The 27,068-nt window shown below is 54.0% G+C and overlaps 1 protein-coding gene across 1 annotated transcript; it reads left to right on the top strand.

The window, feature by feature from the left end:
* The first annotated feature begins 8,077 nt into the window (after positions 1–8,077).
* VSX2 (visual system homeobox 2) lies at positions 8,078–25,782 on the top strand. Its single transcript, XM_004311514.1, has 5 exons — positions 8,078–8,447; positions 9,749–9,833; positions 13,688–13,811; positions 24,440–24,620; positions 25,457–25,782. Exons 1-5 carry the CDS (start codon positions 8,078–8,080, stop codon positions 25,780–25,782), a joined length of 1,086 nt encoding a protein of 361 aa, XP_004311562.1.
* The last annotated feature ends 1,286 nt before the right edge of the window (positions 25,783–27,068 follow it).

Genomic DNA, 27,068 nt, shown 5'->3' with positions numbered 1-27,068 from the left:
TGTCACTTATGGCCTCTAGTAACAGAGACAGGACACCAGTCGTTTAGACACTGGTGGGGGAAAAAAAAAAAGGAAATTTCTTTCTCTCTGTATAAAAAAAGCTCTTTGGGGGCAGTCCAGGGCTGATATGGTGGCTCCTGGGTCTTCAGGCACCCAGACTCCTAATCTTCACTCCACTTTCCTAATGTTGACTTCCATCCTCAAGGTCACCTCATAGCCCAAAACAACTGCTGAAGCACTAGCCATCATGTCTGTGTTCCAGACAGGAAGCTGGAAGAAAGGCAGAAAGAGCAAAAAGGGTGTGTGCTCAATGTCTTAAGATTTCTGCTCATATTTCATTGGTTACAACTTTATCAAATGGACACTTTTAGCTGAAAAGGAGGCTGGGAAATGTAATCTTTTATCTATGGACATCACCACTCTGAATAAAATTAGAGTTCTGATACTAAGGCAGAGGAGAGAACAGAAATTGGGTAGGCAACCACCAGTCTCAGCATGCCCATAAACATAGATTTTATTAAGACATCTCTCTCCAAAGCCCTTCTCTTTATTACCCCGTATTATTCATAGCTCAATGGCCCAAATTAGATTTTTAAGGGAAATTAAGGTTCCCAGGTTAAATTGTGTTGGGGAGTAGTGTTAGGTACTATACCCACAACTTTAAAAATTTGGTTTCAGGGTTATGAACAACTCTGTCTAACTTGACCCAAAAAGGAATTTACTAGAACAATACTGAGTAACTCAAAGATTCTCCAGGAGGTTGGGAAACTAGAATCAATGCCCAAAAGCTTGTCACAGTACTGGTCTGGTGAAGAAGCCACTGCCGTTACTGTCCCCTTTACTGGATCCTAAGTGCTGGATCTCCCACTGCTGCCACCACTAACCCTGAGCAAGGAATTCTGCTGCTAATCTGTCACTCTGCAAGTTGGGCTTTGCTGCAACCACACTGCTACCAGAGGAGGTTCTCCCAACAACTTCTGCTTCTTTGTGTCCTTGGCTCCCCATTCAAAGTCCAGGGTGGTTGCTTCTGATTGGTGGAGCCCAGGTCACATGCCATGTTCTAGCTGCAAGAGAAGCTGGGAAAGCAAGTGTCTGGCATTTCCAGTTTTGTTGCAGCATTGGGGCTCGGTCTTCCAAAGAGTCTTGGAACTCATAAGTTGGGAAATTCTCAACCTGATTCTCAAATAGGAATCAGGTTCAGATGATGGACAGCCCACAGAATAATAAATGACTATCACAGGACTTTGTAGACGTTCTTTCACGTAAACCGCACAACAACTCATTTTATGCATGATAAAACTGAAGCTCAGAGAAGTGAAGTAACTTGCCTAAGGTCATGCAACTAGTAAGGACAGAGCTGCCTGCCCCAGAGGGCCAATAAGTAAGGAATCAGGAAATCTGTGGGATCAGACCCTGATGGTGCCTCTTTCCTTCCCCGACTGGATGCAGCATTGCCATGGCTCCCTTGTGCCCACCTGCCTCCTGGGTCTCTGGTAAAGCCACCCTCTAGGACATAGGCCCATCGCCTCCTTTCAGTGATCCTCCTCCAGGCCCCCCGGCTTTCTTGCCATTTACAGTAGCTTAATATTAATGGCTTCTGCAGGCAGCTCTACTGACCACCAGGACCTGCCTGGATCTGAGCCTCCCCCCTGATTCTGAGAAATAGATGGAGGCCGAACTTCTGAGCACAGGGAGATGCCCTTGAGCCAGATCAGGATCCCATGGGAAAAGCTCTGGGCCTGATGAGAGGGCTGCTGGGACTCTAAGGATAACATAGAAGCAGCCATCAGAGAGACTTCTGGGCTCCAAGATCTCTGAGCTTTAAAAATTTACTCTGCCTTAGGGATAGCGCTAGCTGCTTTCAATTTTTTTTTTTTTTTTTTTGCCGTACGCGGGCCTCTCACCGTTGTGGCTCCTCCCGTCGTGGAGCACAGGCTCTGGACACGCAGGCCCAGCGGCCATGGCTCATGGGCCCAGCCGCTCTGCGGCATGTGGGATCCTCCCAGACCGGGGCACGAACCTGTGTCCCCCGCATCGGCAGGCGGACTCCCAACCACTGCGCCACCAGGGAAGCCCTGCTTTCAATTTTTTTTTTTTTTTTTTTTGGAGTAATCCCCAGTCCATCCTCTTCTCTCCCTCCCCACTGCCACCTTCAACTCCTAAATCAACCAATGCTGCCTCTGGCCTGGATCACACAGTCCACCTCCCTCTTTGTTTCACAACCGCCGGCAGCTTCCCTTCACCCTGGGGATAACATCCAGTGTCCCACGAGGCCCTGCAGGCTTGGACCCCTGAAGACTGGGCTCCCCTTAAAAGCATGCCTGACCATCAGCTCTACCCTCTAGCCTCCCTTAACTTCTCGCTGTTCTTCAGAAGTGCCTAGCTGGTCCTTCTCCAGAACATGGACACCTGCTGTCTCCCCAACCCTGACACCTGCCCCAGCCCCCCACGTGGCTGGCCTCTCACCACTCAGGTCTCTGCCCAAATGTTGACTACCCAGAAACCCCTTCCTGTCCTGCATCTAAAAGAGGACCCTCCTGCTGTCAGTCTAAAACCCCTCACTCTGCTGTGTTTTTCCTTAGCACTTTGGATTCTTAAATTATCCTGTTTGTTTACTTACTTGCCTCTTTGTTAACTGTCTCTCAAACTAGAATCTAAATTCCATGAAAGCAGGAGGCTTTGCTTTCTTTTACCCCACAGTATTCCCATTAAGAGTATCTGGCATACAGTAGGTGCTCAGTAAATACTTGCTGAAGGTTCTTGACTAAATTATCTTGCAACATTCCTGTGGGACAAAACAAAACAAACATCCTCTCAGGGCATCAGGGATGTGGTCCCTGTGTCACTGGCTCTGGATTCAAAGTGCAGGGTGGCTGCTTCTGATTGGTGGAGCCCAGGTCACATGACCATGTTCTAGCTGCAAGGAAGGCTGGGAAAGCACGTGTCTGGCCTCTCCAGTTTCATTGCAGAATTGGGGCTCTGAGACCCATCACTTGAGACTGCAGGGAGACTGGACACAGCCCAGAGGCATGCAGCAAGCTGGTAGTGGAGCAAGTCCTCTAAGCCTTGCTGTTCTCCATGGTTCCACACTGCCCATAGGTGAACACTGGGGAAGAGACAAGGGCGATACATGTGGGATGTTTTTCTTTTCCCTTGAGTGGCTAAGGAATGGTTCCTGCTGAGGGAGGGAGGAGACAGGGAGTTGTGGGCCCCTGAAACCTGGTGGGTGGCGTTCTGCTGGGATACGAGCCTGAGCTGCAGGTGGCACCTGGAACACCTACCTGGTGAAAAGGTTTACAAGACTGGCTTGAAGGTAGTGCCAAGAGTCTATTCCTTCCTTCCCACTCCCTGGGCCCCTCCAAGAAAAGTCCAAAGGGTATAGATTTTTCCTTGGAGAACTAGGAGAAGGAAACCAGCCCAGATGTTTGAGGGAAGGTGTTCTTCGTAGACTGAGGTTCTGGGGATTCACCAGCCTTGACCTCAGTAGCCCTTCTCGACCCTTTCTGGTGTCCCTTCCTTTTCTCTCTGCCATTCTCGGCAGGGCAGGATGGTAGCTCGAGCATTGCTGGGGCATCGCTTGCCTGCCTGTACCCAAGCTCCCTTCCTCTGTTTGAGGCTCTGGTTCCATCTTCAAGGAAACAAGAACACGGTGGATTTGGACTCTGGTTGGCTCTTAGCAGCTGCATGTTCCTGGGGAGGTCACCTAGCCTCTCTGAGGTTGCTTCTTTTTTTTTTTTTTTTTTTGCGGTACCCGAGCCTCTCACTGTTGTGGCCTCTCCCATTGCGGAGCACAGGCTCCGGACGCGCAGGCTCAGCGGCCATGGCTCACGGGTCCAGCCTCTCTGCGGCATGTGGGATCTTCCCGGACCGGGGCACGAACCCGTGTCCCCTGCATCGGCAGGCAGACTCTCAACCACTGCGCCACAAGGGAAGCCCTGAGGTTGCTTCTTCATTTGAAAAATGATATACATCTTTCAGGATAGTTGGGAGGATTTGTTGAGACAGTGTGAAAAAGTTCAGAACTTAATAAATGTTCATTGTGTATAACTTAAATGTGAATCAAAATCACTCCTGTTTTTCTCGTAGCATCAGCTACTTACTGAACAGGGGAGATGGGCTATCTGGCCCAGTGTCTGATGAGAGGAGGATGAGAGAGCTGGAGCTCAGGGACTCTGCCAGGACAACTGTCCAGCACAACAAGACAAAGTGTACTCTCAAGGGGTAAGCCCAAAATACACAAGAGCATTAAAAAAGTGAAACACATTCGTGGGTGACAGATTCATAATGGGATTATTGATTCAAACACAGATCCTTTCTCTTCCTTGCATTTTCCACCCTCCTCCCTCCAAAAATTGTTGCTGACGGCTGGGAGGCGACTCAGGGAAGAAGCTAGCAAGAGACAATGACTTGGCTGCAACTGGTGCTAAAAATGACCAGCATCACAGCAAAGGAAGGAGATGGCATCGTCCCTCATCCCTAATCTCCCTCCCTGAGCCTTAGTATCTTAGCTGTAACAAGGGGGAAAGAACTTGAGAAGTTGAGTGGATTCAATGCCATAAGGGGTCTGACACCCATTAATAATAGTAGTAAGAATCGTGATGTCTGGAGTCCCCAGGGCCAGACACCATGTTAAATGCTTTAAAAACAGCAGCTCCTTCAATCGCTGGCCCAAACTCCATGAAGGCCGGGACTAGGTCTGTCTTGCTCCCTGGCATATTGTCAGTCCCAAGTATAGTATCCTCCTGCATGATGATGATAATAACCAACTCTCCCAGGAACCTTATTTTGTAAACTCACAGTATAGCCTTATTCACCATTTTCAGCACTGCACATTTCTAATCTTCATGACAGTTCTAAGTTCTACCATTATCCCCATTTTATGGATGAGGAAACTGAGGCACAGAAGGAAAAGAGAAGCCGGGTAACTTTCCCAAGGTCACCAAGCAAGTGATAGAGCTGGAGTCTGAACCTAGAAAATCTGTCTCTAGAGACCATGCCCTTGCCCCCCTGTGCTAACTCAGGGGGTCAGGGAATGCTCACAAGTCCAGTGTCAGGCTGTTTTATAGATAAAGCAATAGAAGCTAAGAGGGAAGTTAAATGATTGGCTCTAAGCCACAGAGCCATTAGGCGACAGACCCAGGATGTGGGTCCAAGGTGACCAAGCTAAATGCCTCTGAAAGGGTACAATTTACTCTCCCAGGCCAAGCCCTGGGGGCCAGCCTTTCCCTGTAGCCCCAGCCCTGCCCCCTGCGACCCCAAGTCCACAAATGTCCTCAGTTTTGGTCTGACCTCAGCTAGGCAGCTCAGAGACAGCCCTCCAACCAGGAGTCCTTCAGGAGTCCAATTCCAAGGCTGGGACTGGCTGCAGGCTGACGCTGGGCCCTCCCTTCATCTGTAGCCTCTGGCGAATGTGCCTCTCAGAGGGCCTGGGGCTGTCCCCATTCCCAGCCTCGTAGGGCAGGGTGGAGACTGTCTCGCTGGGAGTGGGAACTGGCAGCTTCACATACAGTGTTTGGTCAAGAGATTTTTCATCCTCCTCTCCTGGCAAGGCAAGAGCTGGGTTTCCATCACTCACATGCTTGCTTTCCATCACTCACTTCCTTGCCCCTAGGCTGGCGTCTGGCTCATGGTGGATGTCCCATGATAAGTCAGGGATATGACAGCTGCCGTTAACAAAACTTCCCCATTCAACTTCCCAGGGTAGGCTGGCATGTAGAGGAGTCCGAGAGAGGGATGGAATCAAAAGAAAACAGCTTTTGACACCAGACTCATTTGAGGTTGAGTCTGGCCTCTCTCTGCTGCTTACAAGCTAGGTAGCTTGGGACAAGTCACCTAACCTCCCTAGGAACTTAAGTTTCCATATTCATAAAATGGTGATAGAAATTCTCATCTGGAAGGCAAAGCCACTGCTCTGCACAGCTCTAGGGGGCATCATTCACACGGTTGTCTGTGTGAGTGGTGACACACGGAACCCAACTCCATAGAATAAAGGCGAAAGATGCCCCGAGACTGCAGATCCCTGAGTCTGTACCTTGCAAGTAAGAATAGGTATGTGAACTTTCGAATGTGGAACCAAGATACTAACAGGGCCCTTGTGAAGACCTGATATTATGCTATGGAAAGGGGCTGGGGAGCATGGGTGTACAGTAGGCATGGCATTATTGTGGGATAAGGAGGCGGCCCTTGGAGTGAACAGTGCCCCGCTCCCAGACACCTGCCGCACTGAGGGACGTACCTGCCTAGTTCTGGATCTTGTGTGGACCAGCCCAGAGCAGATGAAGACCCACCTCACAACAGCCCTTGAGGCAAGGCCTCAGCTTCCATGTCCTATAGGGTTTCTTCTTACTTCTCAGTTTGGCCTCACGGCAACCACAGAGGGCACTAGATATCCTGGCAGTGGGCTGGGAGAGTTAGGGGGTTTCAATCTATTTGGGGGGTTGCAGTTGACTAGCCCAGAAATTCTGAATGGAATTTCTCCCCAGCCTTGCTTTCCAGTCTCTGCCTAAAACAACTCACCCTGTCTTTATTCCCCTCAGAGGGTGCCTTCAAGTCAAGACAGCTTTATTAGAAACCTACCACTGTATGCTATGCTAGGCACAGTGGAGAGGAAGGTGCCAAGGTAGATAGACAGTCCTTAGTCCCACAAAGCTCACAGAAGAATTAGCTGAGGAGGTGGAGTGCAGGGACTCCGGGGTCCATGGTGCACGTACGTGTGTGTGTGTGTGTGTGTGTGTGTGTGTGTGTGTGTGTGTATGTATAGAATCACCTTCACTTAACACTTGGACCCAAGGGAGCCATCCTCCCTGAAAGCAAGGAACCAGTAGCTCCACTGCCCACCTTTAGAATTTAAGCTTTTCTTGTTTCTCCAGGTGAGGCTCCTGCCTGCCTAGAGCAGTTCCCTGCAGCCTCTCACCACTTTTCAACTGGCCCAGCTGGCTGCACTTCTGCCGCTTCCAACACAGGAGTTAGTCAAGGGATCCCCATCGAATGGGCACAGAAGCTCACCTTTTAATTGCCTCTCACACCCTCCCTTCTCCCTCCTCCTTCCCTCCACTTCAACAATGCCATCCGCTTCATTTGTCTGTTCAGTGAACTCTGAGGTATAGCAGACCCGCTGACTTGTCTATCTGATTTACTGGGAACCCCTAGCTCCTTGCTCAGAGCTAGTAAGGGCTCAATACATATTAGTTGAGTGAATGGTTAGAAGAGTAATGAAATCTTTCCATGGAAGTTGGCGACCCTTCATGTTTATTCTAGGAAGATGTTCAGGTGTCCACCGGTGTTCTCCAAAAGAAGTCACCACCACTCTTCTTTCCCTCCAGGAACCCCTACTCCTGACCCCTTTATTCATTCATTCATTCATTGGGCGATAATTATTGAGTAGCTCTTCTGAACTAGGCATTGCATCCTGTGCTGGGGAGACAAGCTTTGAGCTCTCCCACCCCATCTCCCTCTTCAAACCCCCTTCTTTCTCCCCGTTGCCACCACACACCCTGCCCAGGACACTTGCCCCTTCCTCATTCTGCCTTTTTCGGAGTGGTCCCATATTTGGGTTTCTTTGACCCCGCCAAACCTGTATAGGATTCAGGGAGGGAGGGAGGGAGGATGGGAGGGAGGCAGCAGGATTCCCAGTCTCTAGCACCTGCCCTCAGTCCATCCTTCCACCCCACCCCAGGGACTGTCCAAGCCAGCTCTGCCCAGAATCCCTAGCCGCTCAGCCTCCTGGAACGGCCCTGAACCTTGTTGTCTCGTCTCAGCCTCTGGGGGCCCTGCCCATGGGCGTCCTGCAGAGCCCACCCGGTGCCTGGCCCCCAGCGCCCTGGCCCCTCAGTGCTGCCCGCGGCGGGAGCTGCCAGCTTTTTGGAATTCCTAATCGCTCCTGGCCCCGGTGATTGGCTGCTCAGCTCTGCCCCACTTGGGCTGCCGCCTGGTTGGATAAAAAGGGAATCTCCTTGGGGCTCCAGAGCATTAGACATCGGAGGGGGCACCTGGGACCAACTTCGTGAAGCGGGGAGCCCGGCGGGGGGGTGGGGGGAGCAAAAGACCTGCGGCCTCAGCCCCTTCAAAGAGCCGAGAGATGACGGGGAAAGCCGGGGAAGCGCTGAGCAAGCCCAAAGCCGAGACAGTGGCCAAGAGTACCTCGGGGGGCGCCCCGGGCAGGTGCACTGGGTTTGGCATCCAGGAGATCCTGGGCTTGAACAAGGAGCCCCCCAGCTCCCACCCGCGGGCTCCCCTCGACGGTCTGGCCCCCGGGCACTTGCTGGCTGCGCGCTCCGTGCTCAGTCCCGCAGGAGTGGGCGGTATGGGGCTACTGGGGCCCGGGGGGCTCCCCGGTTTCTATGCACAGCCCACCTTCCTGGAAGTGCTGTCCGACCCGCAGAGCGTCCACTTGCAGCCGCTGGGCAGAGCGTCGGGGCCGCTGGACACCAGCCAGACGGCCAGCTCGGGTAGGTGAGGGCGAGGCTGTGTGGCTGCCTGACTGGGGTGACAGCCGGGAACCCCACGCCGTCGACTCTCGCTTGCACCGCAAGGCCTCCTCCGGGTGCACAAGTTCGTGCCAGGCCGAGAGATCGCAGAGCGGGCCTGGAGCCGGCGCGCCCGGGGCGGGGGCTCGGAGGATGCTCCCGGCTGCGGCCGGGTTTTGGCCTCCGCGTTTCCGGCGGCCGAGCTGTGCTGCGGTCCCCGCGTCGGGCCCGGCTCTGCCGCGGCGCCTGATTGGGGCCCCACTGGAAACAAGGCTTAGGGTGTCGGAGCGCGTGGGGCAGTCGGGGGTCTCCTTCCATTGCTCCACTTCGGCCCCGGCATCTCGGAGGACCCGCGCTCCTAGAGCCCGATTCCGTTCCGGGCTTTGGCGGCCCGGGAAGCGGGTGCCAGCTTCGGGCCCCAGCCCTGGTGTCCAAAGTTGTCTTTTCCTTCCTCCTTTCCTCCGTTCCAAGCCTCCCGCATTGGTCAGCTGGGTTTTAATTTTCTCCTCACGAGCTTAGACAACCCGGCCACGGCGGCGGCCCAAGGGGTCGCAATCCGAGATGCCACCTAAACGGCACAATATCTCGGATCCCGGCGCCTCGCGGGCTCGGGACCCCTGGACGACCCTGCCGCGCCCTCCGCGGGCAGTTTTCCCGGCCTCACGTCTCCGCCAGCTCGGCCCTCCGGCTCTGGTTCGCGCTCTGCGATTTCCCCGATTTTTTCGCTCTCGTTTAATTAATTAATTTTTATTTGGAGGGGCAACGAAAAGTGGTGCGTCGCAGTCTCTCCAGTCCTGAGGGGGGGCGCATGGTGCGGGCACTGGAAAGGGGGTTGTGCCCGGGAGCCCCCAGCCCTTCCCGGAGTCCAGCTCTCCGCGCCCAGGCTCCGCTCCTGCGGGCCACCTTCCGAACCCCGGCGCCACGGCTGCTAGCGCAGGGCAGGGCGCCGAACCCGGGGCACCGCCGGGGGCCCTGCGACCCGCGGAGGCTGTCGCGCCCCCCTGCTGTCCCTGCCCAGGCGTGTCTGGGCCTTTGCTTCTCAGAACGAAACAGAACGGAATGTGTTCACGACCTCGGGATTGCGGCGCCGGCGTGGGTAGAAACAGCCGCGGCTTAGGGATGGCGTAGACCTCACGGAGGGCTCTCCGGGGAGACGGAGCAGGCCCGGCTGCTCCCGGAGGCCGCCGGGGGTGGGGCCCCCGCGGGTTTCGGGAGCCTGACGCGCCCGGGTGCTGCGGAGCGCGTCCCCCATTCTGCCGCACGTGCCTCCGCCCGCTTTTCAGATTCTGAAGATGTTTCCTCCAGCGACCGAAAAATGTCCAAATCGGCTTTAAATCAGACCAAGAAACGGAAGAAGCGGCGACACAGGTAAGGCCCCTGCAGCGTTTTCTGTCACCTTCCTGCTCACCTATACCCTGCCGTCGTTCCCTGATCGGGGGTAGGGTCGCTCGGACCCTAATTTCACCGGCTCTAGATCTGAGGTCCGCTGCTGTGCCAGGACGGGGAGACCAGACATTGTTTGGGGACATCCGTCCGGGGCCCTGGCGTCCGGCCGTGCCGGGTGAGGACTTTGACCGTCCGCCGGGGAAGCGGCACCGTTTCAGGCTTTCTCCTGCTTCTCCAGGAGAAAGGAAAGCCCCCAACTAGGGCTAAACCCGAGCCAGACAGGAGCTGACGGCCCCCAGGTGCCAGCCCTGCATCGGCACATTCGGAGAGCCACGCACACCTCCGGGCGGGCAGATCGGCTCTCCCCTCCCGCCAGAGCCGGTTCCTCTGCCCTCTGCCCCGGCCCCTATTCCTCTCCCGCCGTCCCTGTCAGCGCCGCCAACCCCCTATCTTTCTGCGCCCACCGTTCGCAAAGTCTCGAGCGTGATACCCGCATGGATGACAAATTTTCCTTTGGCTTCTGCTCCTCTGTGATCCGTAAGCCTCAGTTTCCTTGTCTGTAAAATGCGGAGGGAGGAGTGTGTGCACTGAAGGACTCCGCAAGCCCTCGCTGGAGTGGAGTGGGCTGCCTTGGAGGATACAGACTAAAGAGCGAGGGTTTTTTTGTTTTTGATTTTCTTTAAATATTTTAAAAATAGACATTACTTGCACAAAGTTAAAATACAGTAGGTGCCGAAAGGTATATCCTGAAAAGTAATTCCCCACACCAGACCCGCATTCCCTTCCGCAGCCGCTACCAATTCCTTGTGCAAATGTATGAGGAGGTTTTCAACAAATAAAGGACTGAGAACCAAAAATCGACCTGACTTCCTGCGGGTGCTGTTTGCCCCTGCGCTTACCCTAGCTTTGTTTTCCCAGATCTCTCTCCGCCCCAGTGCGGATGGAGCGCCCGCAGGGTTCCGGATCGCTGGGTGGACGTTTCCCCCTGGGGTGCTCTCCACCTCATCCTCTTCTCCCCAATTTGTTCTCAGCCTCTTTGCACACTTTCTCTGGGTGCTTTTCTGCGTTCCTCTCTTCCTTCACACCCGGAAATGACCCCCACGTTTTAAAACGGTTCTTCCTCACCTCTCAGGCCCCAACAGGTTCTGGCTTGAATGGGGGTGAACTTTGACTTGGTTTCTTGGTGACCTCGGTTTGTTCCCTTCAGGCGGCTGTTTGTTTTTGTTTTGTTTTGTCTTGTTTTATTGTAAATGGAAACGTTGTTATTTTAGTCCTGATCCTGGGTCATTTTTTACATTCATCCGTCCAGCAAATATTCATTAAAACACCTCCGATGCATTCATATCATGCTGGTGGCAGGGTGGGGGTAATCCTGTCAGCCTCTGGAGCCTGGACAGGGACCTCCAGCAGGGACAGGGACCCGGAGGGCAGGTTGGAGTCCGGCTGACCGGCTTCTGTGCTGCTGACCGAATAGAGGTGGGGGAGGGATTCCCACAGCCAGGAGAGCCCCGGACAAAGCACCCCCAGGAGCAGTGCTTCTGCATGGGGGCATCTCCTTGTGCAGCACTTGGAGCTGACTGACCCACGGCCGAAAGTCCATACTTAAGTTTTCTAACCCTCTATCCTCACCTGATACCCCCTCCACCAGGGAAAATTGGGGTGCTTTGGAGGGTTCCCAGGGAGACAGGACAACAGCCCTAGGTTTCGGGCTATTTCTGGTACACGAAGGGAACAGATTATTGGAGAGAGGAGAATGGCTGCTGCAATTTTTAATTAGTAAAAAATGTGTTTTCCTGAGCCTCTCTCATTTGGGGAGTTCAGGTAAGAGACCCTGGAATATGGTGATGAGAGGCAAGCATCTCTTGATCACCCAGAAACATAAGAGGCTTAGCAGGGGTTAGAGAGGGGAGTGGGAATGGAGCAGCAGCCTTTGGGGTCTCTCAGGTTTTGCTCTTCCCTTTTCCTGGAAGGCTCAGCTCTGATAGACTGGTTACAATGGGAAACTGAAGGGTCTGGGGTTCTGCGTAAAGCCAGGAGCAGGGTTTGGGTCACGTTGTACGGGGCGCAGGGAGACTCCCTGGAGGGCACATCAGCATAGACACGTGGATTAGCTCTGAGGCAGGAACCAGGGGAAGTTTGGGGGATTTGAGGCATTGTTTCATTTTGTTTCTTTCTTAACTCCTTTCTTTTTTGTTTTGTTTGGTTTTTTTGTTTTGGGTTTTTTGTTTGTTTTTAATGAGAGCCGAGGCTGGCACTTGAAAGGTTCTGAATGACCTGCCATCCCCTTTCCTCTTTGGCTTTGGCCACGCCCCAATAGCTGTGTGCCTCAGTTTTCCTAGTTTTGAAAAAGACTTGCATGTTTTGATTGTTTATTTTGACTGTTCAGGGACCCTTCGGTAAGTGGCAGGAGAGGAATAGAAAGCAGCAGATCTTCAAAATTCTGAAGAATTAACTTTCTGTATACATAAACATTCTGTTCTTCCCAAGAGGATAGGAGAAACACTTTAGAATCAAACCAGTCATTTTCTATAAAGAGCAGAATCTTTCTTTCTCACACATCCCCCTCCACCCCCCCGGCGTCATCCTCCAAGACGTTAAAGCCAACACCAGCACGAGGAGTATACGGGGCTGACATTTGTACTTTTTCCTTGTGTTGGGAGAGGCGAGGGCAGCAGCGAGGGATTTTAAACCACACACCCCCCTCCCATGCTGTTTCCAGGGTCCAAATCCCGGAGGCTCAAGCAGGGAAGGTACCATTGTTCAAGTGGAGTCTACGAACAAATCTGGACTATACTGCTCCCCAGCTTGTTGATGGGGGTGCAGGATAAAGGTCACCTAGAACCTGGTGAAATTCAGGTCTGAAAAAAGAATTTGTGTCTGTAAGTGGGTGTGTAGTGTATTTATTCAAGAAAGGGGGCTATGAACCCCCTAATATTGGAGGTAAAACATTGTATGTACTGGAGCATATCCATTTGCTAGGGTGAGAGGATGTGGCTTTTACTGGATTCTTAAAGCAGTTTATGACTCAAAATAGGTCAATGTGAACCGCTCTGTGGTCGCTGGGGGAGTGTGTGGGAAGGCACCCTCGGGATGACCTGAATGAAACTCCCCTGAATGGGGCTCCCGCTGGGTGAGTGGCTGAGCCTGTGTGTGGGATGGCGGGGAGGTGACCCTTCACTTCTGAGTCCAAGAAGGGACAGAGCACCCCCTTTCCCTTCTCCCTGCCCCCAAGACTGCGTGGGGCGGCTCTAAGGAGCCTTTAGGTCTGGGCAGGTGAGGAGAGCCGGGCGTGCTGAGGTAGGGTGAGGGGCTGCTAGAATCAGTTAGTTCTCTGCTGTACAGACGCTGGGGCTGGGGCGGCTGCTGCATTTGACCTTCTGGTGAATCTCTGAACTCTGAGTACGATTTAAAAGATCGACCCTCCTGTCTGTGGGAGGAGCCCAGGAAGCTGGGCCCGAGGAGGCTGAGGCACTTACTCACCTGGTGAGCCCTCCATGCTGTGCCTGGGAGAAGAGGGGCTTTCTGTAGTTTTCTAAAATTTGTGTCTTAACACCCTTTCCCCCCAAGCACTTCCAGGAAGATTCCCAGTATAAAATGTCACTGAGGGCTGAAATAATACTCCCCACCACCAGAAGGGTAGTGTGGGCCCTCAGACTTGAATGAAGAAGAGTTTAGAGGATGGGGGGGCGGGGCAGGGAGCGAGGTTGCATCCGATTGTTCTGGCCAAGCCTGGGTTTGGGGTCTGTCCAGGAGCCATGGGGGAGGGCCATTCTGTCCTCTCTGGGACAGCTTTTTCCATTTTGGGGGTCCTGACTGACTTTTTTTGCTCCCCTCAGGACAATCTTTACCTCCTACCAGCTAGAGGAGCTGGAGAAGGCATTCAATGAGGCCCACTACCCAGACGTCTATGCCCGGGAGATGTTGGCCATGAAAACGGAGCTCCCGGAAGACAGGATACAGGTAACAGCTCTGAGTTCCTCTCTCACACTTTCCTTACCCTCAGGGACATCGACTGCCCCAGGCTCCCAGACACCCATCTCCCACCCTGCAGCAGAGTGTGTGCTTGCCTGTAATCACGTCCTCATGCACAGCAGTTCATTTAAGCAGGCAGGTGTTTGCTGAATACCTACCATGTGAGATGGGCACTGCTGGGGGAACAAGAGACTTAGCGGAGGAGGCGAGGCCTGCTGCTGCACTGTGGGCTTCCTGAGGAGTATGTGAGACAAACCATGTGCCTGGAGGTGGCCCCAGGCCTCTCTGGGTGCCTGGGGGTGGGGGAGCATCTGTCTCCCTTCCTTCCACTGCTTTCCCTTGAGGAAGAGGTTGCCCCCTCCTTTCCTATCTACTCCCCACCACCTCCATCTACCTGAGCCTCCTGCCTCCTCACAACCCAACAGCTGGCCCTGCCCAGGGCTGCTGCTCCTTGACTTCTCCCAGATCTGGCCCATGATGTGCTCATTAAGCCCCTCCCCGTCACTGGAGAGTTTTGTGGCGGAACCAGCCCTGACTTGGACTGGGCTGTCCTCAGCTCTACTGGGTGCCCAGCCTCCTTTCATCAGTGTCAGGATCCTCCCAAGTCCAGGACGCCCCTAGCTGGGCAGGAGTGGGCTGCTTAATCATTTCTTCGGGAGGAGATGAAATCTGATGATTCTCCAGACAGGGCCTCTAAGAGCAGGAAGAAGTGATGCGGTTGGAGGAACACTTCCAGAAGCTTTGGGGTTGCCTTAGTTGGATCAAGACCTTTAATCAAAGTTGCTCTTATCGGGACACCTGAGTGGCCCGGAGTAGTTGACGGCCCAGGCTGGAAAAGGGCAGAAAGGGTCCCGACTTCCTGAAACCCCGTCTGCTCCGAATCTCCTCCTCCTTTGTGTCTCCACGTGTGATGTGAGTTGGGGCGGGTAGGGGACAAGTCCAGAGGAACCGAATAAGGTGTGTAGGTTCCTTGCGCTCCCTCACTGGAGAACCAGAGAATGGGAAATGAGGCGTGAGCTCCTTTTCCAGAAGAGCCTGCCTCTCCACTGGAAGTCTATGGGGAATTTCAGCCAATGGCTTTAGACAGTGACACTAACAATAAGCTCAATTATTCATAAGCAGATTATCTGTTTGGCGTATTATCCATGGTGGCCTGGATCCATCATACCCCCCAGCTGAGTTCCAGTGGGAACAGGCTGGGTGTTGCTTCTGGATCTTGTGTGTGCGTGTGCGTGTGCGTGTGTGTGTGTGTGTGTGTGGTCATGACGAGCAGCGGGGGTGGGGTGAGACTCCCCGATTTCCCCGTTGGTTGGTCCCACATTTGCGCTACTGACCAGTAGGAAAGAACAGCCTGTGCCTTGCGGTGGCTCGTCCTGAAATCCCTTTGGCTGTGGTGGTGGTGGTGGGTGGGAGTGTCTGAAAGATCTGGGGAAGCTCGCCCTTGCCCTCGGCTGTCACTGCATTGCTGCAGATGCCCAGCCCGCAGACTCTAGGCTTTTTAAAATCGCCTGGGGCGTTGTCTACAGGGTGGTGTCTGAAGCCACCAGAACCAGCATGGATGAGCCAAGAGTGTGGAGTACATTGATTCCCTGGATTGTGAGGACTGGCTGTGGAATTTGCGGTTATGGGAGAACCAAGGCAAGGATCTCTCCAGCTCTTGCAGCACCGCCTGGTTCTTTGGCTAAATGATGCCCCCAGAAGGTGTTTGTGAGTTGTCAAATAGCCGTGCCCCCAAGCGTTTTACCAAGTGGCCTGGGAAAGGTCTTAACATCTATCGGTGGCAGTCACAGCTCTATCCCACAGAGCAGTTCTCATGTGCCCAGTGCTCTAACTATGGGACATGCACAGGAGAGGCAGGGTGGTGCAGTGGTTAGGGACACCAACTCTGGAGCCAGACTGTCCTGGCCTCACCAGTTACCAGCTGAGTGACTGTGGACAAGTTACCTCACCAGCCCGAGCTTCCCATTGCTCATCTGTAAAATGGGGATGACAGTGGCAGCTGCAGGTGTCATGAGCCATGTGTGTGGCGTGTTCCAGTGGGTCCGGCATGGGCCCAGCTCACTTGGTTTGAGCTCTGATCTCATTAAATCCTGGCGACAGCCTGTGGGGGAGAGAACATTAGCCTCCTTTTATAACTGAGGAAAGTGAGGCCAGACAACTAGTAAGTGGGGGGACACAGGGACCCACCTAAGGTCTCTTTAGGCTGCACCTAAAGCCCACTCATTCACCACCTGCCTCTTGGGTTTGAAGCCTTTGTTTTGACTTGAAGCTGGAGGAACAGAGATGATTTGATGTCAGGTGGGAGGCCTGTATCAAATCTTCTTTATTAAAAACCCCCCAATATTTATTGAGTACCAGATACTGTTCTAAAAACCCCCAAAACTCACTCATAACAAAATTATTCTTTGAATGAGCGAATTCAGGTACATGAGTTCAAAAGGGTGAAACGTGAGTCACCCTTGCCACTGTCCACCGGCAGTCCCTCCAGGGGTTACCAGTTTCCTTTGGTTCCTTCCAGAGATAGTTTATGTATATTCTTTTTTTAAAAAAAAAATTTTTATTGGAGTATAATTGCTTCACAATGTTGTGTTAGTTTCTGTATTCTATTCCCAAAGGATCCTCAGAACGCCCGATGGACTAGGTACTATTACTATTCCCACTTTACAGGTGGGGAACCTGAGGCCCAGAGTTCAGACCTGAGTCCCTTTAGACTCCAGAACACTTACTTCACTACACTGCCACCCTTTCTCCTCATTTCCTCTCAGCATGTTGATTTAGTGGAACCAGTGCGTCTAAGGATGGACCCTACCACTCAGAGCCAGTCCCCTCCCCTCCCCCAGCTTTCAGGCCTTTGTCTATGTGTTGAGGCTTAAGGGGAAGGGCAGTTATTAGAGGCTCCAAGTCTGAAGTTAGACATTCTCAGGTGGAATGGAAAGGTTATTGGACTGGATATCCAGTCAGGGACCCAGATCTTAGTCCTGGCTCTGACACCCACCAGGCATGGCAGAGGCCAAGCCATCTGTAAAGGAAAGGGGGAATCCCTCCCAGAGAGCAGCCTCCTCAGGATCACCTCTCTCACTGGGCCCCTGGGCTGCCATGGAGGAGTGGGACAGCCCCAGGTGGACAGCTGGGACACACACTTCTGCTGGGCCAACCCAAGTAAGCCCCTGGATGTGTCTGAGACCTACTGTCCAATGTCTAACGAGAACACAGTGTAGATGTGAAAAGTCAGACACACCTACTTCTAATCTTTGTTTCACTGCCAGCAAATCAAACTCGGAGCCTCAGATTACTCATTTGTGAACGAATAATAACAAAAAGTATCTAAAATAATTTAACAAAAGTATTGTTATTGGCATTATTAGTGCATAGCATTGTCCCAGATATTAAGTGCTTTCCATGCCCTTTTTCATTACATCCTCACAAAAGCTAGATGAGTTAGATGCTATTCTTATCCCCATTTTCTGGATGAGGAAACTGAAGGGCTGAGAGGTGAAGTAAGTGGTGGACTGGGATTCAAACCCGGTACTCAAGTACTATCTCAGGAGAGCAAATGAGGGAAACTGGAGCACCCATCTACAGAAACTGGAATAATTAATGCAAATTGCAGTGATGAGGGACCAGCCCCCTCAGTAGTGGCGATTCCCTCTGCCTTTGTGCTTTGAGGGCAAGCACTTCCTCCCTCTATATCTCTCTGGGTTGGAGTGTGAAGGGATAAGGTGCATTGCTGGGGGAAGAAGAGATTTCCAGTCTTCATATCAGACTCAGACATGAAGTCCTTTCTGTGTCTCTGAGAAATGCTAGGATATGGCATTCTGGAAGCCCCTGCCGATGTCAGCCCTGGGGAAGAGGAAATGGATTTCCAGATTGACTTTATTTCCTCTGTGTGGTCACTCATTCTCAGAGTTGTAAGACAGGAGAATATTAAGCTATTCACTTATGTTTACTGTATTTTTTTCTGACAAGAGTTGTATTTATTTAAAATGCCTCCATTGCAGAGATATGGAGGCACAAAGTGGACAGAGACATCTCACCTCCACTCTTAGCAGCCTGGTGTGTTTGGAAGGATGATATTTGGATTCTCTGACTAGCACTGTTCCATTCTGCCTCTTTTAAAGTGGTCCCCTCCCAAGGGTAGGGAACAAAGTTTTAGGGGATTATATTCCAGAAGTAAGAAGATAGCTGCCTGGATGGGAAAGGGTTTCCGTGTGTCTCAGCCCGGGACGTTTATGAGATCACAGGGCAGCTTTTTAAAATTACCCGTGCCAGCCCCCCACACCTAGCAATGCTAGGTTTGGTTTGATGTGGAGCCTGTACGTTTTTAAAGCTCTCCAGGTGATTGTGTGTAGCCAGTGTAAAAATGCTGGGGAAAGGGCTTCCCTGGTGGCGCAGTGGTTGAGAGTCTGCCTGCTGATGCAGGGGACAGGGGTTCGTGCCCCGGTCCGGGAAGATCCCACATGCCGCGGAGCGGCTGGGCCCATGAGCCATGGCTGCTGAGCCTGCGCGTCCGGAGCCTGTGCTCTGCAACGGGAGAGGCCACAACAGTGAGAGGCCTGCGTACCGCAAAAAAAAAAAAAAAAAAAAAAAAAAAAAAAAAAGCTGGGTCAGAGGCTCAGGAAAAGAGTTTCAGTGTTTCAAGTGGGTTAATATGAGTGGAAGAAAGTGGAGTACTGGGTAACCTGGTGGGATGACCTGTCCAGAGGTTCAGGGAAGGATGCTGCATGAGGCTGCCAGGAAACATGGGCAGAGCTGCCCCCTAGTGGACATCAGAGGCTACAGCAAGGCCAGGCTTTTCTGGGCCTGAAGCTGGGACTGGAAAGGGTGTGCTGAAATATGCTGTCAGAAGTGCTGAGTGGATGTGGAGTGTGAGGTCGTTAAATCACGCCAGCAATGAGCCCATATTAATCAGCTTCCAGTCAGAGGAGAGAAGAGAATCTAAGTGACTATGATGGCAAGTGCCACATGGCCAAAAAAGCCGGGCCCGATAGCCTGGGGCAAGACTGGAGGGCAGGGCCTGGGGTAGCCAAGGGGCCAGAGGTGCAGAGCATCTATCATGCAGAATGTCTCCTTTAGTGGGGCTATCCTGGAGGGACTGCAGAGGGAAGGAGGCCTGGGCACATAGTCCTGTGGGGATACAAGGCTGGGAACTCGTGAATGCAAGAGAAGCCCTGGTTACCCACAAAGGGAGAGAGACAGCTGACAGTGTTGCCTGCCGGCTCGATGGGTGCCCTGTGGCCGAAGAGCATCCATTTGGCGAGAAGCCCTTTCCTGGGTCCAGTCCATCCTTGGAGGCACAAGCTCTTGGGACCCTCTCTGCCAGGTGTCGACAGCCAGAGGCCTCCTACCTGGGCTCTCTGAGTGCTACTGGGCACCACCTGTGAGGGGAAGCGCACCAGGAAACCCAGGCTCTTTCCCGAGCTAGAAGATCTTCCCCCTCTCCTTTCCCTGGGACTACCAAGTTGGTGACCCTTGATGTCCCTTGTAGGCCACTTCTCAGGCACTTGGAGGCCCTGAAGTGGAAGGCAGGGCTCTGGTCCTTGCTGGGGCCTGGACGCAGGCTCTCCTGAAGAGTTGCGGACCCGACTTCCTTGAGAGTGGAGCAGTGTCTTCCAGAAAGTACGCAGTCAGGAAAGTAGAGAGATTGGAGGAGTATTGTGGGCTTGCCAGAACCAAGAGACCACGCAGGAAAGGGGGCCTAAATGCTGAAAAGACATGTCAAAGGTGGGAGATGGGAGGACCCGGCTTTATGGGAAAAGTGTCACTGAGCATATTTGCTTGAAAGCAAATCCTCATCTCGTAGCACATTTGTCCCCAGAATTCGCCCAGCATCAAGCCAACGTTTTTCAGTTCTTACAACATGCCAGGCATTTCCCATGCACTATTCTGTTGAATTTTTAACAACAAACCTGCAAGGAAGTGGTACCATAGGGCAGAGGAAGAATCGGAAGCTCAGAAAGGTTAAGAAATGCACCCAAAGTCACAAAGGCAGTTGGAGATAGAGCAGGGGTCTCCAACCTAGGTCTTCTAGCTCCTGAGCATAGCCAGCTGCATGGGTGGTCTCTTGCATTTGAGCCTCAAGGGTCTGGGAAACATTAGAAACGCGGGAGAGTTGCAGGGGCATCTGTTTGGCCCCTAGAGGGGAAACTCGAGGCTATCTGCATTAAAATCTTACAGCCTGAAGGTTAGCTCTGTACCCCCATCACACCTCCTGGAGTTGTTACTGTTGTTATTATTATTATTTGTCAGTCCAGCCTTGCTGCAGAGCACGTGGAGAGGGCCAGGAGGGCAGGTAATGCCCCTGATTAACCTGACCCCTGCACAGACTCCCACTGACTTTCTGTGCCTCCACTGAAATAATAATAAGTAGCTTTTATTGAGCACCTTCTGTGTGACAAACACTGATTTTAGGCACTTTCATTAATCCCTGAAAAAGTAGGTATTCTTTTTTTTTTTTTTTTGACATTCTTCTTTTATGCTTGAAGGGACAGAGACTGAGAGAGAGCAAATAACTTGCCCAGGATCACACAGAAATTTTTGCCACAGTTGGGAATTCCAGTTCAGGACTGGCTGCTTTCAGTGCTTCTTGCAAATGTTTAAGTTCTGCACACATGCTGGTTGCTTCCAGGAAGGGAAGAGAAAGGCAAACATGAAGAGTGGTTAGGGTTAATTCTAATTCCTTGTCCTCTTGCCTCCAAGGCACCAATGCCACAGCTTCCCTGCCAGCTGTCCTACAAAGAAATTGTTTTGGCTGTCCAGGTTTCCTCCATAAACTGGAGCAGCATCTGGTCTTCAAAGAGCCAGGCATTCCAGGAGCCCATAACCAAGGGTCTGGATGACTCCTGGTTTGAGCGACCAGCTGGCACCAACTCCCCTTGGAGCATCTGTGGGCAAAGTCTGATCTGCAGACCAGTTATTCATTTGTCCAAATTAGGAGACTGAGGAAAATGGTTCTGTTTACAGGCCCCGGAGATGATCTGAATCCCAAGTCTGCACCCTCTTCTTCAGTGTTCCAAGAAAGATGCTGTTTCCATCTGAGAGCCCTGCCCCCCCTCAAGCTCATGGAATCCTGGGGAAGCCAGGGCAATGCACCTTTCCAGGCACCCACACTTGGGGGGGTGGAGGGAGTGGGAGTGGTAGCGAGCATCTCTGCTTTTGTTTACTCCACAATCCCTTCTCCAGAATACCTGATGCTATTTATTTTTATTTATTTATTTTTTTTGCTGTGCCATGCAGTATGTGGGATCTTAGTTCCCCTCAGGGCTCGAACCCTCGCCCTCTGCATTGGGAGCTTGGAGTCTTAACCACTGGACCACCAGGGAAGTCCCCAGAATACCTGACTCTAAACCGTACTGAAAACAGACACTTCTTTCATCAGTTTGTCAACAGAACTCATTCTTGGCAAAAACCAGATCTGACCTCGTGCTCTTTATTTGTCCCTTATGAATATGTGTATGTTTTGCTGCAGAAATCAAAGCTGGTTTGACTATGGGGTACCACTGCTGCTGCTGCAGGATGTTACATAACATGTAATATATGCATCACATATTTTTTCTAAAATCCAAAACATTCTGGAGTCTGGTCCCAATGGGTTCCAGTTAAGGGCTTGTGGTCCTGTTGTTTTGTAATGCACCGTATTCAAGCAGGAAGGTCATCTCCTGCCCAGGAGGCAGATGGCTTACTTAGATTCATAAAGATAGCCTTCCCAACCCTCTGTGGTCAGACTTGGAATTCCACCTTAGAATTCCATCGCCAAGGGGTTCATTCTTTGCTGTCTTCTCTGTGAGGTGGTTGAAACCAGAAGTCACTTACACCTTTCTGTGGCTTAGTCCTTTTAGATTTTTCCTAGGTGCAAAAAAGCTTGAGACGAGTACTTGTAGAGGACGACCAAGTGCTAACGGGAAGGAAGATAGAGCAGGACAGAGGTCTCAGACAAACTTCAGGCTTTGGGTAGGGCAGAGGGCCTGCGGGACAGACAGGGCCGCAGGGGAGAGATCTAAACACACCGCAGAGCCAGGCCAGGCCGATGGTCGAGTTAGCCCGAACTCGCATGGTGCACCTATTTCCGCTCTTTAGTGCACGGAGCGCAGCCATCTAGTAGCCTTCACATTACATAAACCCGTTCCTTGGCCAGGTTCGCTGAGTGCGGTCTGGGTCTGGACCAGAGGGAGGCCTTGCATTAGCTCCGCAGCTTTCCAGCAGGGACGGCAGGTGCTAAACCCGGTGGTGGCAACGGTGCGGCTCACCGGAGGCGGCGGCGCCGCCCAGGGAGGGACGAAAGATCGTTTTCTAACAGCGCGGGCGCGGGTCAGTGTGAGGATTGAGAGGCCCGGGGTGTCTGAGGCCGCATCTCTCCCATTTTTAGAGTTTCCTAGTTATTCACAAATGAAGAAATGCCAAAACAGGTTACACACATTTGGGTCAACTTAAAGGTGTGCGAGGACCGTGCGGTCTGGAAGCAGCCCCGCAGAAGGCTGTGACCGCGGGGCTCTGGGCGCCTTGTGGGTGCGGCCGGGGCGCTCCCTGCTGGATGTGGCCGGCCGCGCTCCGCTGCAGACTCGGAGCTGTCGGGAGCTGCCAGGGAGCTCACTCCGCCACCTGGCGGCGGCGGTGGGAACCGCAGGGGCGCGCGGACTCCGAGCCCCCGCCGAGGCCTCCCTGCGGCCGAGGCAGCAAAGGGTTAAGCTGTCAGCGGCGCGATGTTAAACAGGTGTCAAAGGCTCCCCATATATCTGCAGATTGAAATCAAATTCTTTGCCGTATAAAAAGATAAATTACCCAGGCGCTGCCGCGCGTCCCACTCATCACGCCAGCGCCAGACGGCAAGCAATTTTTTTTTTTTAATGTGCTAACGACCTAATCAAGCAATCAAGTCGGAGAAGATTGCAGAGTGACCGGGGCAGCCATCTGCCGGCAAGCCCCGCATTCATTTCCCGCGCCCCCGCGTGGGGAGCGGGCCGGGGAGGGAGCTGCCGTGGGGGAAGAGGGGAAAAAATCCTAAACAAATTAACACCCAATTTTTCCTGTCTAATTAGTTAAATGAGAAGCGTTTGGGGTCCCCCGGGGAGGGGGGGCGGCTTGCGGCGCGGCTCGCTCTGCCTCCCCAGCATTAATTAGTGCGGGTCAATGCGGCGGCTCCCGAGAGAGCAGCCGCTTTAATTTCCCGTGATATTTCAGTGCTTGAGGCCCATCGATTCAAACAGAAATTAACTTATTTTTCAATCAGCCCAGGGCTGCCCCTGGGGGTGACTCTTCTTTTGCCGCCTCCTGAATAGAGCTGGAGCAATTTTTCATCAAAAGCTGAAACCTCCGCCGCCGGGGGCGGGGGAGGGGGCCCGGAGGGAAGGGCGGGGACCTGGCCGAGGTGAGGGAATGGAAATCGCCCAGGAAACTAATAGATTCTCCCCGAACCCGCCTCTGCCCTCCCCCATCCCCCCACATCACGGGGCGCTTGGGTGGCTCGCCGCCGCCGGGGTCAGGGCCTGGAGGGGCTGTGAGGGGACCAGAGGGGGCTGGCGGGCCTGGGGTCCTTCCAGAGACCCCCGGTCTGCCACGGGCCTCTCACCTGCTTGAGGGACAGTGCAGCTGTCCCTGGCTCTGGCTCCTGTCAGCTGCAGGAAGCCTCAGGAAAAATGCTTGGGGGGACCAAGAAATTCCCCCCTCCTCCATGCATGAAAGGGACCCAAGGATCTCCTCCCAAAACCAGGCTGGAGTGTTGCAGATACCCCCAGCCCACCCCATGCTCTTTCAGACCCTGCACCAGTCAGCTTTGGGGCCAGAGAAGCATCCCCTAGAGTGTCCCCTACCGCACTCTCCTAGGTCTCTACCTTCACATGCTCCTCACACCAGAAGCATTTTGTCTTCCTTCCCTGACTGAAGGATGGTTGCCCAGCTCCCGCAAATGTCATTCGGAGTTAGGTCCAAAATTGTGCACAGTGGGTGAATGGAGGACACCATGGCGGGGCAGGACTTGGCCAGGACAGGGCAGAGAAGGGAGGCTGACTCAGGCCTCTTGGGAGTGTCCCCTGCCCTGCTTTGCAGCCGTTCCCAGGCTTCCTGACACCTGGATGAAAAGCCCTGTGCTGCCTGAGTCCACACTGACCTCGCCTGCTGGGACTGCTCTGGCCTCTGCAGTTCTGGTGGAGACAGAGCCCTGAACCAAAGGCACTGGAAAGGACTTTGTCCTCTACGAGCCAGAAAAGGGATTCTGTTTGTATGCTGGAGGTGTGAACACTTGCAAGAGAGCTATGAGGGTCGGGCTTCTCGGCTGCAAACTGAGGACCACATGGGGAACTGCCCATCTGCCAGACCCTGTCCAGGAGGTGTCCCTACTCCATCACCTTAAACTGCTTTGATTTAAAAAAAAAAGACCATTTTGCCCATCATGTTCTCACAGGACTTGTGTCTCATTCTGGACACCCTGAGCCTGGAGGAACCCCAGGGGTACTTCGGGGTAGGTGAGCTTAAGTAAGGATGCCCTGCTGGAGAAAGCGAAGTCACAGGGGAATGGGGCCGTTGGCAAAGAGGCGGGTCCCTTAACTCCAGGCAGACACAGCGGGGTAGGGGCCTGGCCTCTGCCTGGTGGAGGACACCCCTGACCTGTTCGTCTGCACTTACAGGTCTGGTTCCAGAACCGAAGAGCCAAGTGGAGGAAGCGAGAGAAGTGCTGGGGCCGGAGCAGCGTCATGGCGGAGTACGGCCTCTACGGGGCCATGGTGCGCCACTCCATCCCCCTGCCGGAGTCCATCCTCAAGTCCGCCAAGGATGGCATCATGGACTCCTGCGCCCCGTGGCTGCTGGGTAAGAGCCTGCACTCTCCCTGGGGCCCTGCCCCCGTGGTGAGGGGAGCGGGCTCCCTGGAGGAGGGGACAGAGCCCTGGAGCAGGGACGCCTGGCCACAACAGCCTGGCGGGAGAGAGGCCCTCCAGAGCCGGTCTCCCGGTCTCCCTTGGGGGGCTCAGAGGGCAGGCTGCGCCCGGGGCTTGGTGTCTGTCCCTCACACCCACCTACTGGGTGCCTAGGACTCTCATCCTGGACGGATCCCCCCTGTGAGTTCTTTTGTCCTGTGAGCAGGGGATGGCTATTGCCCCAGGGTGTGTATCCTCCTCTTCCCTTGGCTGGAGCTGGGGTTGTGGTGAATGAAACAGCCCCTCTTGGGGGTTGAGGGGACCTCTAGGTCCCTTTGGCCACCATTCTGGCTTTCCCCAAAGGACTTCTTCCCCCTAAATCTCTCCACCTGCCATCCTCCCCCATCTGCCATCTGGACCTGTGTCTGACAGCAGCGCCAGCTTATCTTGGAGTTCTGAGATCTGGAATCCCAAAAGGGAGGGCTCGGGAGCAAGTGCTGTGCTCAGGAAGGGACAGACAGGACTCCCGGGGGCCAGGTGCCCAGGGACTTGGCTGGGAGAAGCCCTCTGCCGGCCCGGTGCCCCGCTGCTGCCCCGCAGCCTCATCCCCGGCCCCCCTCCCGCTGCCCCGGCCCCGACCCCGACCCCTGGGACTCGCGTGACTGCGGTGTATGAAGTAAGGCTTTCTGCTCGTCCTTAATTCTGGCCTCTCTCTATCTTTGCCGTTTTCAGTTCAAGATGGCTTTCCCAGGCGCTTTTCTAAACCCGAATACCAACAATTCTTTTTAGGGATGCACAAAAAGTCGCTGGAGGCGGCAGCCGAGTCGGGGAGGAAGCCCGAGGCGGAGCGTCAGGCCCTGCCCAAGCTCGACAAGATAGAGCCGGAGGAGCGGGGTCCCGACGCCCCGGCCGCCATGTCCCAGGAGGAACTGAGGGAGAACAGCATCGCCGCGCTCCGAGCCAGAGCGCAGGAGCACAGCACCAAAGTGCTGGGGACTGTGTCCGGGCCCGACAGCCTGGCCCGAAACGGCGAGGAGCCGGAGCGGGAGGAGGCCCCGGACGAAGACAGGCCAGCGGAGAAGCTGAGTCCGCCGCAGCTCGAGGACATGGCGTAGGCAAGGGCGCGCAGACACCGGAGCCCCAGGACTCTGCTCGGCTCTGCTCGGGGCCTGTGGTGCTGGGAGGTGTTCTCAGAGGCGGGGCCCAGGCCTGCTCTCTGCCACCCTCCCCCACCCCACAGGCCCTCTGTGACCCCCAGGGGACTTCAGGCACAACTCAGTCCTGGCTGAGGCTTTGGGCCACGCTGAGACATCCCTACCTAGTCCTGACCTGGCCAGCACCCTCCTCCTCCAACTAACAGACCTGCCTCAGAAGCCTTCTTGCCGCCCCAGACCACCCCCTCAAGCTGCTTTCAACTCAATCCTTTGGCGGCTCTCCGTGTCCGAATCTACCCCTTGCTCTCTGTTCTCTTGCTCAATAGCGCCCTCCTTCCCAGCGCCACACCCCCTGTGGACTGTGCCCTGCCCAGACCCAAAGACCGCTGCTGCGGCAGTCACGGATGGAGGCGACACGGATGGAGGACCTGCACTCCAGTGCCGGTGTCCTGAGCGCCCCAGCCCCCAGCGAAACTCTGCTCCCCTGCCTGCTCCTTCCTCAGTGTGGGTGATGTGCTGTCCTGAAGGCCCAGGCACAACCCCTGCCGGCCCCTGGCGCTGGGGCCCAGATTCCAGATTCAACTTGGAAAGTCTCAGCCTGGGCCCCTCGGCCAGCCTTCAAGTCCTGCCCTCCACAGTCAGACTCAGGAACCCACCCTCCACACCCAGCCGGTCCCACCGTTCCTCCCCACACAGGTGCCAGTGCCGCAGGGGGCAGTGTACAGTACCTGCAGTGAGGCCAGGGTCTGCCCTGCAGCCAGGGGGCACCTCTCACAGCTGCTGTGACTCACTGCACCTTTGGGAAGCCAAATCCTCCACCCAGGGCCCTTGGGTGTGTGTTTCTGGAGCATCCTGACCGCCCCCTCCACCCTCCAATGTGCTGCCTGTGACCCTGACTTGCTGTGCAAGGCATCCTTCCCCTAAAGATTCTTGCAAATCACTGGTTCGCATGTGCCCTGCCTTGGAGCAGCCCAATCGAGCTGTAAAATGAACACATGGGAAACCACAGATCTTGACTCAACTTGATCCAGGCCATTCCTGGAGGGGGCCTGGGGCTATAAATAGCCGTCACAGTTGATCGCAAGAAGAGTATGAGAAAAGGCTAGAAGGAGAGCAAGGGAGGAGCCAGTGTTAGACCCAAACTAAGCTACAGGCACACAGACCTTCCCGCTGGGTGTGAGCCGTGGTGCCTGTTCTCTAGAGTCAGACAGTGATGGGGTAGGAATAGGGGACGGGGCTTCTTCCTG

The sequence above is a fragment of the Tursiops truncatus genome, chromosome 2, assembly GCF_011762595.2.
Source record: "Tursiops truncatus isolate mTurTru1 chromosome 2, mTurTru1.mat.Y, whole genome shotgun sequence".
Classification (NCBI taxonomy): Eukaryota; Metazoa; Chordata; class Mammalia; order Artiodactyla; family Delphinidae; genus Tursiops; species Tursiops truncatus.
The sequence above is the reverse complement of the archived record's forward strand: the minus strand, read 5'-3'. Positions and strand labels throughout refer to the sequence as shown.